The sequence below is a fragment of the Kryptolebias marmoratus genome, linkage group LG13 (assembly GCF_001649575.2).
Source record: "Kryptolebias marmoratus isolate JLee-2015 linkage group LG13, ASM164957v2, whole genome shotgun sequence".
Classification (NCBI taxonomy): Eukaryota; Metazoa; Chordata; class Actinopteri; order Cyprinodontiformes; family Rivulidae; genus Kryptolebias; species Kryptolebias marmoratus.
Window position 1 is genome coordinate 19,191,104 of NC_051442.1, and position 11,792 is coordinate 19,202,895.

At 44.4% G+C, this 11,792-nt stretch overlaps 2 protein-coding genes across 2 annotated transcripts; one reads left to right on the forward strand and one right to left on the reverse strand.

Moving 5' to 3' along the window:
* Positions 1-1,705: 1,705 nt before the first annotated feature.
* lg13h11orf54 (linkage group 13 C11orf54 homolog) lies at positions 1,706-4,247 on the reverse strand. The gene is made up of 8 exons (XM_017412559.3): positions 4,082-4,247; positions 3,893-3,991; positions 3,699-3,772; positions 3,506-3,607; positions 2,915-3,091; positions 2,513-2,662; positions 2,305-2,421; positions 1,706-2,189 (listed from the first exon to the last, which is right to left on the reverse strand). Exons 1-8 carry the CDS (start codon positions 4,146-4,148, stop codon positions 2,016-2,018), a joined length of 960 nt encoding a protein of 319 aa, XP_017268048.1. The 5' UTR covers positions 4,149-4,247; the 3' UTR covers positions 1,706-2,015.
* Positions 4,248-4,731: 484 nt separating this feature from the next.
* On the forward strand, positions 4,732-9,720 carry LOC108233806 (nucleolar and coiled-body phosphoprotein 1). The gene is made up of 5 exons (XM_017412496.3): positions 4,732-5,113; positions 5,193-5,457; positions 5,540-5,667; positions 6,612-6,654; positions 7,717-9,720. Exons 1-5 carry the CDS (start codon positions 5,046-5,048, stop codon positions 9,400-9,402), a joined length of 2,190 nt encoding a protein of 729 aa, XP_017267985.1. The 5' UTR covers positions 4,732-5,045; the 3' UTR covers positions 9,403-9,720.
* The last annotated feature ends 2,072 nt before the right edge of the window (positions 9,721-11,792 follow it).

Here is an 11,792-nt window from a genome sequence, read left to right on the forward strand (position 1 = left end):
GCAGGCAGCATTGTGGGAAATATTGTACTTCCGGCCATGGTCAGGAGATGGCCCCATTTGTCCAAAAACACATTGTTTTTAAATTAATTTAAAAACACACTCATTTATAAGGAACTGCAAAAGTTTCCAGTCTTCTTACATATTCTTACAGTTAAAAATACAAGAAATTAAACTCTTTTATTTCTCTACTTGTTGGTTTTTTTTCCTCTTTAAAACAGAAACAAACATTTCAGACAAAAAAAGCTAAACAAATAAGAATTAACAGTACATCACTTAAATTTAAGTAGAATATGTAAATATATTTATATATCTATGAATAAATACCATTCAGTTGTTGTAAAAAGCAGAAACAAGAAAAAAAATATTTCTACTGAAAAGACAACTGGTCTATTTATTGTAAACAATACAAATAGCCTATTGCTGAGAAATGTAAGATTTGTTCAGAATTATGGATGATTCAGAAGGTAAAGTATACTTTATGGTGACATCACAATTATTATTTGGCATAAATCACATCAGACGTTTGGTTGGGTTAAACTGTGATTTCCAGAAAGTGAAACGGCTTGAAAAAGCTTCAATTTTTAGTTGATGTAAAATGAGGTTTTGTGATCATGTTTTACTCAGTTTTGCATTAGTGATTTTACAATATGATGTCTCTGGGGAGCTGTGGAGATGGTAAATGTAGAGCTGATCGCATCAGTCGTATTTTTCCACTGGAGGCAAGCTGCAAAAGGCTTATCTGGAGTTTTATGGATTTTTACTACTGACAAATTAAGGGGAAGCTATCCTAACTCAACAAATGTTATTCTGCGAGAACAATGAAAATCAGAGCCATCCATTTTTTTGTTGCAGAGGCAACAGGTCCAAGAGGGAACCCCAGACATCCCTCATCCCAGCAACACTCTCCAGTTCCTCCTGGATCCCAAGGCTTTCCTGGGTCTGGGTCTGTCCCAGGGTCTCCTCTCAGGGGGATGTGCCTGGAAATCCTCCAGAGGGAAGTATCCCAAACAGATGCCCGATCCACCTCAACTGACTCCTTTTGATTTAGCGGCTCTACTCTGAGCTCCTCCAGACGATGGAGCCTCTCTCCCTCTCTCTAAGACTGAGAACTAACACACCTCCAACCCAGAGGGACCACTCCGCCTTTAACCATGGCCGCAGACTCAGACTTATACCTACTTTGGCTGCGAACCACCCCAGACCACGCTGAAGGTCATGGCCTGAAGACGCCAACAGAACCTCATCTGCAAAAAGCACAGACGAGACCCTGAGGTTCTTAAACTAGACTCTCATCTCTTCACCACTGCATCTTGAGATCCTGTCCATCATCACCACAAACAGGATCAGAGATCAGGGATCAGGGACAGCCCCGGCAGAGTCCAACCTGCACCAAGAACAAGCTCGACTTTGTGCCAATAATGCAAACACAGCTCTTTCTCTGATTATTCAGGAACCGGATAGGCCTTTAAATGCAACTTCAGCACCCTTTCCTCCTGCAGCACTCCTCACAGAATGCCTCGGAGAACATGGCTGTAAGCCTTCCCATGTAGACTGGACAGTCGGACTCCCACGATCCCCTCAGAAACTCTTTAACAGTGAAGCTCTGAGCTGCTGAATATCAATGCCTTTTGTACAAACTCAAAGGGACCAGGTACCCTCATCAAAGTACTAAGGGAAAGTGCCTTTAAGTTGGAACTAAAGCCCATTTAAAAGTTTATATTGTTTATTGAAACAGACCACAGACATTCCTGCAGCAGTGAAGTCTCCTTTAAAAAAAACAAAACAAAAAAATCACAGTAAAGTTGGACGTCATTGGTGTAGGCCCAGTTTTCACAGGGGAAAGAAAAAAATCTTCAACATCAAATAGAAAAAATATACAATACCCTAATCACATTTTTTTATTGTATTTTTTTAAACTAAAACAATTAAGAAAAATATTCAGTTTGATTTCAAGTGAAGCAAAATCCTTCTAGCCAGTGTGATTTAACAGAGTTCATCACGATGCATTACGCCTTTCAGTCTCGTCCGACTTTGTGCGTCTCTTTGGGTCTGTCGATGCGATAGACGAACTCCGCGGGCATGAAGTAGCCCAGGTACTCCACGCTGTCGGGCGTCGTGTCGATGTAGTAGTGACCGCCTTCGCCGTGGTGGCTGAAGCAGTGGGTGTGCTCCACACGCAGGTCCAAGCCCTGGGAATGTTACAAAGCAGCCTGGTTTGGAATAAAACGCACTACAAACGGGTAATAGAGCCATCAGCGGATCTGTTTTTATGGATCTTATCAGAAACGGGCCTCCTTTACTCACAGGGTCTCTGGACACGAGCACAGACTGGCAGACGAGCGGGGCGCTGACCTCAAAGTGCTTCAGCCAGTTGTTCACATCATCGTTGGTGTTGAGGGGGCAGGCCGAGAACTCTCTTGGCTTCGGCGAATCAAACCAAGACAAAATAAATCAGTGTATGTGACTTTCAGCCACTTCCGAGGCTCCGTTTTGAGTCACGCTCAGGATTTACCATGATGTGGATTTTCGCCTTCCCTTTCTGGATGAGGAAAGTACCTCCAAGAGCGAGACTTCTCTCGGGATAGTGAGCTTCCAGAGTCGTTCTCAGGGCCGTTACCAGACTGTTGCTTCCTGTTCTCCTTTTGGCTCGTACCTCTATGACCTGGAAAGACGGGAACAGGCTGAGGGGACAACTTTGCTCGTTCAGCCACGAGCTTTGGTAAATGTTTGTTGATTCTAATAATCGGGAGCACACATGTGCACACATGTGAAGGGGCTAAAGTTCATAAACATCAGCGTCATTAAACTCTATCAGCTGATGCGGGGGTGACTTTGTGTGTTCGTGAGAGATCCGTCCTCAGTCATTCACTGAGAGGAAAAGCTGGAGATCCAGTTCAGCGAGAGGACTCGTTACCTTTCCTGGCTTCCCTTCGCAGGCGTACAGATTCCCCAGCAGTCCGAAGCTGCAGTCAGAGAACTTGTCGCTGTACTTTTCCTGCAGACACTGACCATCGGCTGGGTTGATTGAGGCGAAGTAGCTGCCGTTCACTGCCGGCCTTCCTTCGGCTTCAGTCAGAACTAGAGGCATCAGCTGTGGACGAGAACGTTTCCGAATTGTAAACTGTTCTTAAGGACTTCCCGCTCAGATTATCTATGAATGTATCATTCAACCTTAGAAAAAGGTAGTGGATCAGTATGTTAACGTAGTGAATCCTTGCAGTTTGTCAGAGCTCGGTTCATTACAGAGCCATGTAACAGTGATAACTAATGTGCAGCTCCGTTACACACAGTTAAGGAGCCTTAAAGACCCTAAAATGGGTTTACAGCTGATTATTTACTCTCTAAGAGGCAAAAATTTGCAGCATTATCAGTCCTGCAGTGTCTACAAGCTGTTGTGTAATACGTGTACAGTAAAGAATGCAGGTCGAGGAGATTGATTCTTTGCAAATCCACACATCTTGCACCGAATACAATTATTTATTTACTGCCAAATCCGAGCATTCACCTCTGCATTCATCCCAATAATTCTGCACGGGGCAGCGGCGGCACCGAGGAGGAAAGCTCCCGGCAGCTCCAGCTCCTTGGACACAGTGTTCATGTTGTACTCCTGAAACAAGGAAGGACGGAGTGACACATCCTTTTCATTAGAAACATCTGCCTGCGCTGCTCTCATTTCTAATAAAATAAAGGAAAATTACCTTGTGCTTTTTAACCAAAGGGACCAGATAGGGCACACCGCCAACATCAGTAATACGAGGATTCCCACACAGGCCTGCAGCACAGGAACAAAGTAAACAAGATGTCACTTTAAAATACATTTTAAATCAGACATTTTTGTAGGTTTTTATGTGCTATTATGCAACTAGATGAATAGAAATGTGAAGTGCTTTACCTTTGACAGGAAACTGGAAGGGCTCCTTGGTCAGATCTGGACACTCCACAACACTCACTTGAACTTCTGCAAAATTGCTTTCCAGCCCAGCCTGTAACACTGTAACCAACAAGGAGCAACGCTGTCTTTACTAACATTTGACATTACACCTGCAACACTCTGTCTACATATCCGAGCTGAAGTCCTTACCAACTCGCAGCTCCTCCAGAGACGGGGCGTACAGCTGAACTTTCTCCGTTTTGCTGATTTCTGCCATAGCTCTCTGTCTGACGGGCTCGCTGGACTCTGCGGACGCTAAGCTCTTTGCAGGAAAACTCTGCGGAACGTTCAGGGTCCACGTCCGATCAAAGACGAAATACCGGCAAGATAGCTCCTCTCCCTGGCTGTTTACCGTTAACGGAAAAGAGTGGAAGCTAAAATTTGGAATAGCTTCAAGTTTACGAACAAGAAATTGCACGCAACTGCTTACATTCACACAAAAGATAGTCTCATCGACTATCTTTATTTAACACTCCAAGTTTGAGCAGATACATTAACCATGTTTTTTAGTTTAGTTTTTTTTTTTTTTTTTTTTTTTTTTTTTTTTTTGGGGGGGGGGGGGGGGGGCAAGGTAGTGGCACAGGGGAAAACACTATGCATCGTGTATACATTCTGTTTTGTTTACAACACTGTTGTATTGAACCACTGATAATACCTAGCTAAGTTTTAGCTTTTTTAACAAGTTTTTAACTTCAATTCAATATCCACCGGCGAATACCAGAAGTAGAAGAAGAATTGCTCTTGTCTCCCATAGTGCCTTTCCGCCTCTTTGGTGATTGGTCAGATGATCATTCGTCGTCATGGCGGTATCCTTTAAACACTTCCCGGTTTAGCATGTGCCGCGTGCGTAGCGTCTTTTGTTATCATTTTGGTGTCGCAACGTGTTATTACACATGAGCCAAGCGTCTAATAAACACTGACATTATTTGTCTTTGGTTTTGAAGCATTTTGGTGTTTTTGTTTCTTGCTCAAAAGCGGCCTCTGTTAGCATGCTGGCTAATTGTTGCTAACGCCATGTCTACAGCCCCAAGCGCGGTCTTACTGGTGATACTTATGTTATGGTGGAGGTTACAGTTGTCCCTGGAACGATAACCTTGTGATTATATTATACCATATGGAGAAAATGGCGCAGGATACGTCTCCTGTGGGACAGAGCGAAGGAGGGAATGAAGCCAACAACAGGTAGGAAGGGATTCCGTCCTTAGAGGCGACGGAACCGCTGCAGCCCGACTTCCTGAACGTGTCCATGTTTTCTCCTCAGTGACTCCGGGGACAGTGTGTTCATCACCCAGAAACACGTGCCCGCAGCGGTGCGATCAGGGCGGCGGAAGCACCCCCGCCTGGGATCGACCTGGACCCGGGAGGGCGAGGATGACATATCTTCATCATCATCTTCTGATGGAGAGTCCACCGCAAACAGGAAGAGGAGAAGGAGAAGGAGAAGGGTCCTCGGAGCACCGACGTACAGATTGTCTTTCCTCCCTCAGACTCGTGATTTACCCCATGTTGAGATCAAGAAACTCCATGTAAGGTCATGCAAATCTAAAGACATGTTCTTCGTGTAAATCTCAAAAATCATGCAGATGTAACTTATTTATACATACGCAGAATTATGTGATGGGAGGATACTTCAAATCTGTCCAAGAGCTGTGGGCGAGCTACGAACAAGGAGTGGATCTGACAGCATCTTTACCAACTATTGACGTGCCGGAGGAGTGGATCTCTCCGATATCAGAGTAAGTTCAACAAATAGCCCCTGTTCAACTCATTTAAGGCATCTTTTTATTTATTTATTTTTACAAAATACTAATGCTGTTGAGTGTTTAGTGCTGGGGTGTTCAACCCTGGTCCTGGAGGGCCACTATCCTGCATGTTTTACTTGTTTCTCTGCTCCAACACCCCTGATTTGAATCAATGGGTGATCAACAGGCTTCTGCAGAACATGAAGAGGTGATTTAACCACTGAATCAGGTGTGTTGGAGCAGGGAAACAAGTAAAACATGCAGGATGGTGGCACTCGAGGACCAGGGTTGACCACCCCTGGTTTAACGTGTGTCTCTAATGGCCGAGGATTGAAACTGGACATCGCAGAGCATTTTTTTAAAAAGCAAGATGAGTTCGTAACGCAGCGTTAAGTGTCTTCAGGCAATCGGGGAAGGTTGATTAAAGAAAAAAAAGAAAGAAAGAAAATGAATGAATGAATCTTTGTGAAGTTTTTTTAGTTCAAATCCTGAATTTAGATGTGGCGTGAGTCACCAATTTTTTTTTTTTTAGTCATCGAAGATTCAAAGCGTGGCTGGAAAATTTGACTCCCGGTTCGTTAGTTTTTGTGTTTTGCCACTTAGTACTTTTTGCAGTTTTGGTCACAACGCACCCATCCGATGTTGTGGGTACAAACACAAGGCTCTCTCTGAACCCACCTCGTCCCACTTTTAGTTTTATATTGTCCAGCTTAAGTTTTGCGTAAGCTATGGTTGTAATTATTTAAATGCAAGCACAAAGATCGGTTGCCTCCATGGCCGACTTTTCATTAAAACTTTAAAACAAATAAGTGTTTTGGTGTTAAAACTGGATCTGTCTCACACACTTACTGTGTGTTAGGCCATTTGTCATTAAGTTAGACTATAAAAGATGTAAATGTGAAGCTGGTTGATAACAAAGTGCTTCTGTTCTGTCGCAGAGAAGAAAAAGAAGAAACCGTGGATGAGGACATCAAAGTGGTGGTAAGCTGGCCGTTCCTTCACAACGGACGACAACCTTGTTACGATGTTACGATGTAAAAAAAAAAATCAGCCAGAACGTGGAGGGTCTTTGAATGCAGCAGGCTCCTCATAAAATCTGACAGGTCGCTTTATTAGCACGACATAACAGATCTGGACAGTCTTCCAACAACAAATCCACCTTGAGGTACCGGGGTTGGCTCTCTTACCCTTTTTGCTGACGCGTCTCAGACACATCGGCGTTTGAACGTTTTTCCTCCCGTTTGCTGGGTCGACTCGACCGTCCAGAAAAACTTCCCAACACGTCGGCTCGATGTCGGGTCCCGGTGGCATTTAAACTTTGCAACTCTAATTCTGGACATCTGGTTTTGAGCACACTCATTTCCTGGAAGATGACTTTTGGCAAAAAAAACAAACAAACAAAACATTTGACTTTTACAGGAAACTGTTCTAGTTTTAAACAAAACCAGTAATTCGTCGTCTTTATACCATTCTGCTTTATGCTTGCTATTAATCCTAGCTGTACTGTATCAGAGCCCAGAACAACACCTGCCAAAAACAACCTAAAAGAACAATTATATGATCCAGCTTCTGCCTCGGCCATTGTGGTTTCATTTCAAAATAATTACAAAGTGGACACTATAATCACACCTTTATTGCCAGATGCTTAATTAGCACAATTAGCCCTGGCATACACGTGCACACCTGCCATCTTTGTTCTGTTGGAGGGTGTTTTCAGCAACAGGAGTCCAACTTGTAATGAGTAGCTTATAAATTACTGCGAGTCTTCATCCCAGCCATGTGGACACGGTTGTTAACGTTAACCCTCGTTAAGATGGAGGTGATAGATTAATGTTTGTATCAGTGTTGCTTTCGCTCACATATGAGCAAGACATTCTGTGGGGGGTGCAATTCGAGAAATGATCAAAAAGGAAGGAATTCAAAGCGAGTTTCTGCTTGAGGTTTCCATCCCTGTGACGTGAGTCGGGTGGGGGGCTTTGGAAAATTTGTTCTGGAGAGCGTTTCAGAGGGGGATTTGACTCTAACCTTCGTGTCATCTCACAGGAAAGAAAACGTTTCGTGACATCGCTCAAAGCAAAGAGCTCTCAGCCCTGGTACACGCCGAAGACGAGGCCCGGCGAGGAAGGAAAACCAAGCCGCGCTGTAAATGGGTCACAAGGGGAACGAGAAGTCGCAACGTCAAAGCCCGTGCTGAAAGAGACGCCCTCTTCAGCTACGCAGACGCCAGAGCGTGAAGGCACTCCTTGTAGAAATTCGAAAGAAGCGGCGTCGCAGGCGGCGAGCGACGTGCACGTCCGCGCTCCATCTGAAACGCCAAAGACGGGAAAACTTCGGAAAGGAAAGAAAAAGCAGCTCGGTAGCGAGAGCGACGCCATGCTTAATGAGGGACGCACACAAACGGGCAGAGACCCTCACACCGAGGTCCTCCACGCGGACGAGCAAAGCGGATCGGGAGATGCGGAACGCGGGCACGGAAACCCGAATCTCCCCGGGAGGGACGTTAATAACGACCCACTGAGCGTAAAGAGGATGAAGAAAAGGGGCAAAGGTGGAGAAAAGGGGAGGGAGCAAAGTCCGGAAGAGACGGAAGGTCAACACGAAGAGGATCGTCCCGATTCAAAACCAAAGAAAGAGAAGAAGAAACCTGCAGCTGAAGAAGGCGGAAGGACCAACGCAGCTGCTCAACCTCCGACTGATGAGGTGAAAAAGAACAGGAAGGGAAAAGACCCGAACGCGACCTCGGATCTCTGTCAAACCCCGACGGAACACCTGGGAGAGGTGGGAGCGCATTTCGAAGATACCCAAGCTCCTCCAGAGACTTCGGAACCGAGTTTCACCACACGGAAAAAGCACAAGGAGAAGAAGAGCTTTTGTACCGACGCTGCAACAAATCCAGACTTAACAGGGAAGAAGAAGAGGAAAAAGAAGATGGTGGACAGCTCGCTCGCTGCCGAGGAAGATGTGGACAAACCACAGAAAGAGGAGCAGGATGCTGAACTGGGGACCAAGAAGAAGAAGAAGCTGAAAGAAAATCCGAGCGCAACTATCCTCGAGGAGATGATGGCAGCAGTTAACCGTTCTGAGTTTGTGCGGAAAAAGAACGAAAAAGGGACCTCTTCCTTCCTCGCCACTGATGAAGAGGAACAACACGACCCTTCACAGGCTGTCAGTGCCGGGTCAGCAGAACTCGCCGAACGGTTGGAAGGACTAAAGGACGGGGTTCCGAAAAAGAAGAAGAAGAAGAAGAAGAGGTCAGCTGTGCAGGAGCGCGTGGATGGAGAGACGGAGTTTGAGGAAACAGCTGAAGCCGAGGAGGTCAAGAAAAAGAAGAAACGTAAGCGAAACGACGGCAAGCTGGCAGGCCCGACGGAAAGAGGTGCGGAAGAGCCTCAGACTGATGCAGCCGTTTCTCCGAGGAAGAGGAAGACGAAGAAGAAAAAGGATACGCAGGAGATTCCGCCAGCCGCCACCGAGGATGCCGAATCAGAAGCGTCCGCGCTCCACGCCTTCAGCTCAGATTCCCCCAAGAAGAAGTTAAAAAAGAAAAAGGAAAAAGCTGCGGAGGAACTTTCACCGGAGAGGAAATCGTGTCCTAAAACACAGAAACCCAAACAAACAGGAAGAACGAAGCCAGAGGCGTCTGAAGCGTCCCCTCACAGCTTGAAGCAAAAAAAGAAGAGAAAGAGGAAACTTCACAGCCAAAATCAGGACTTTCTTTCTGACTTTTAGCGCCAAGCTGCTGACTGAGACGAGAGTTTTAATGAGTGAAATGAAAGGAGAAACATGAGGGTTTTGTTGCGTTTTTCTTTTTATTTATTTGCTTTGCATCAGCATTTTTACAAACGTGGACCTGGAGGAGCAATGTACGTCATGTCGTTTCAGTTTTATTAAGTTTTGTGTCATTATAGTTTTTTAGGTGCGCGCTCTGCGGTGCACAGTGAGGAGTTTGGTCTTTCAGCTTGCAGTGCGGCGCTTTTTAAAAAAATTTGGACTCTGAAAAGCCATGTGTAATTCCACTGTGTTAAAAAAATAAAATATTACATCATATGTTGTGAATGCTTATGGCTCAAAAAAACAAGGATCCCTCTTGAGAATTTAAAAAAACGAATCTGGAAAATAAAAAAATATATATAAAACTAATGACATCCAACACAAAGTCCAGCTAAACAAACTAACTGGAGAAACATAATCCCTTAGAAGAAATTACAAGAAACTATAAGTTTATATTTCTTAGAAATTGCTCAATTACAAATTAAGTGGTAGGAAACTAGTTATAATATTAATATGAATATATTATATAAATAATATAATGAAGTTGTCCTTGAAGTCTATATATGGCAAGCTAATTTATCATATAATAGGCTGGCTTAAAGCAAAAATTGACTTTACACTGCAGTTAGTCCCATTCTTCCTATCCATAATTACCATTTTGGGTGTCTTAAACATATCTGTGCTGCTGTCAGTCTTGGCCAGGATTCTCTTGTAAAAGAGATTTTTAATCTCAACGGGGTTTTTTTTCCTGGTGAAATAAAGGTAAAGAAAGAAGAAAATATAATTTCTCTTGGTTGACGATGACTTGTTCATGTGTACAAAGGCCACCTGTCTGAATTTCCAAGTCTCAAGTCCAAAAACTCCACCAAAGTGGGCGTTTTGACTCCGAACGCTGAGGACTCCAACTTTGAAATCCAAGATGGCCGTGAAAAGTTGCCGTAGTTTCAGAAATAAAACGTATATTTTCACTTTTTTTTAAAAAATGTATATCTCATTAAATCAGTTTCACAGACAGTGGTGTACGGTATCTGTTAGGAAACCTGTTCAGATGAAATGCTGAATATCTGAGTTGCTCTTTTGGACTCGGAGTAACAGAATTATAGATATCTTCAATACAGTGTAGCCATTAAAGGTTAAAACAGCCACTTAAATGTAGTTTTTACTCGTAAAGGATGTTGTTTTTTAGAAAATCCTGACCAGTCGGAGTGTCATTTTGATCAGGATGAATGCTGCTGACATGCAGCAGATGGTGGAGGAGGTTCTGTTAGAATCACGTCCTTTAAATTTTAACACCACCCAGCCTTCTTTGCTGAGTGGCAAGCTGCTCAGAATGTCTCCCGGCCCCAGGGGGCTGATTATCTGTGAGACGGGCCTCAGTTTGTCCAGCTAGGGAGTACCGTGTCTCATGTGGTGATCGGTAACACAGGAGCACCACAGGGGGGACGGACGGCCCTGTCTCCATTTCGGTTTTTTCTTCACATCTCTGACTTCTAGCATGACTGAGTCATGCCACCAGCAGAGGTTCCCTGATGACTCTCTGGTGGTGGAGGGGGCGGGGGTATTAGACTCGGACAGCTTCTGAATGTGGTCAAGACTTCTACAGTAGAAGTAGGTCTCCTACCATCATGGGGAGAGATCCAAATACTTGGGTGCGTACATGAACAACAGGCCGGGCTGGCAGACCAGCACTAATGCTGTTGACATGAAAGGGGATTCATCGGAATCAGTGCCACAGATGCCAGCAGACTCATAAAAAATTCCTAATAAAGCAAGAAAACCTATTGGACAGAACCAGAAGACATCTGAGCTAGTGAGGGACAGAAGATCCATCCCTTCCCCTCCATGAGTATGAAGCTCAGACTCAGGTCGCCTCAGGAGGTCATTCATAGTTTCCTATCCCACTGTTTAATAACTTCTCCCTAAGTAGAGATTAATGTTATTGTTTAACGTTATTAAATGTGTTTTCTGGTTGTTATAGTGTTGTGATGTTTTGATTCTTGTTTCAAATTCAGTGCTGTGAAGAAAAAAAATCCCTCAGTGATAAATAAAGCATTCATTCTACCGGACTATCAGGTGTGAATACAGCCTTATACAAAAAATATATATATATTTATTCAGTTTTCAAAAAAATGAGTTTTGACCCCTTGTAAAAATAAGGTTGGAGTTTGGTTACATTATATGGTACAACGGCCTGCCGTACAAAGTGACGACAACGAGCCAGCTGAGCGGTGACGTCATGACGCAGCCTCCGCAGGTATTTAAAACGGTGACAGCGGAGCTCCAGCTGGAAACTTTCCACTCGGACCCGTCTAGAGAAGCGCGCTGGTCCCACCCCTCCACCGCCGAAC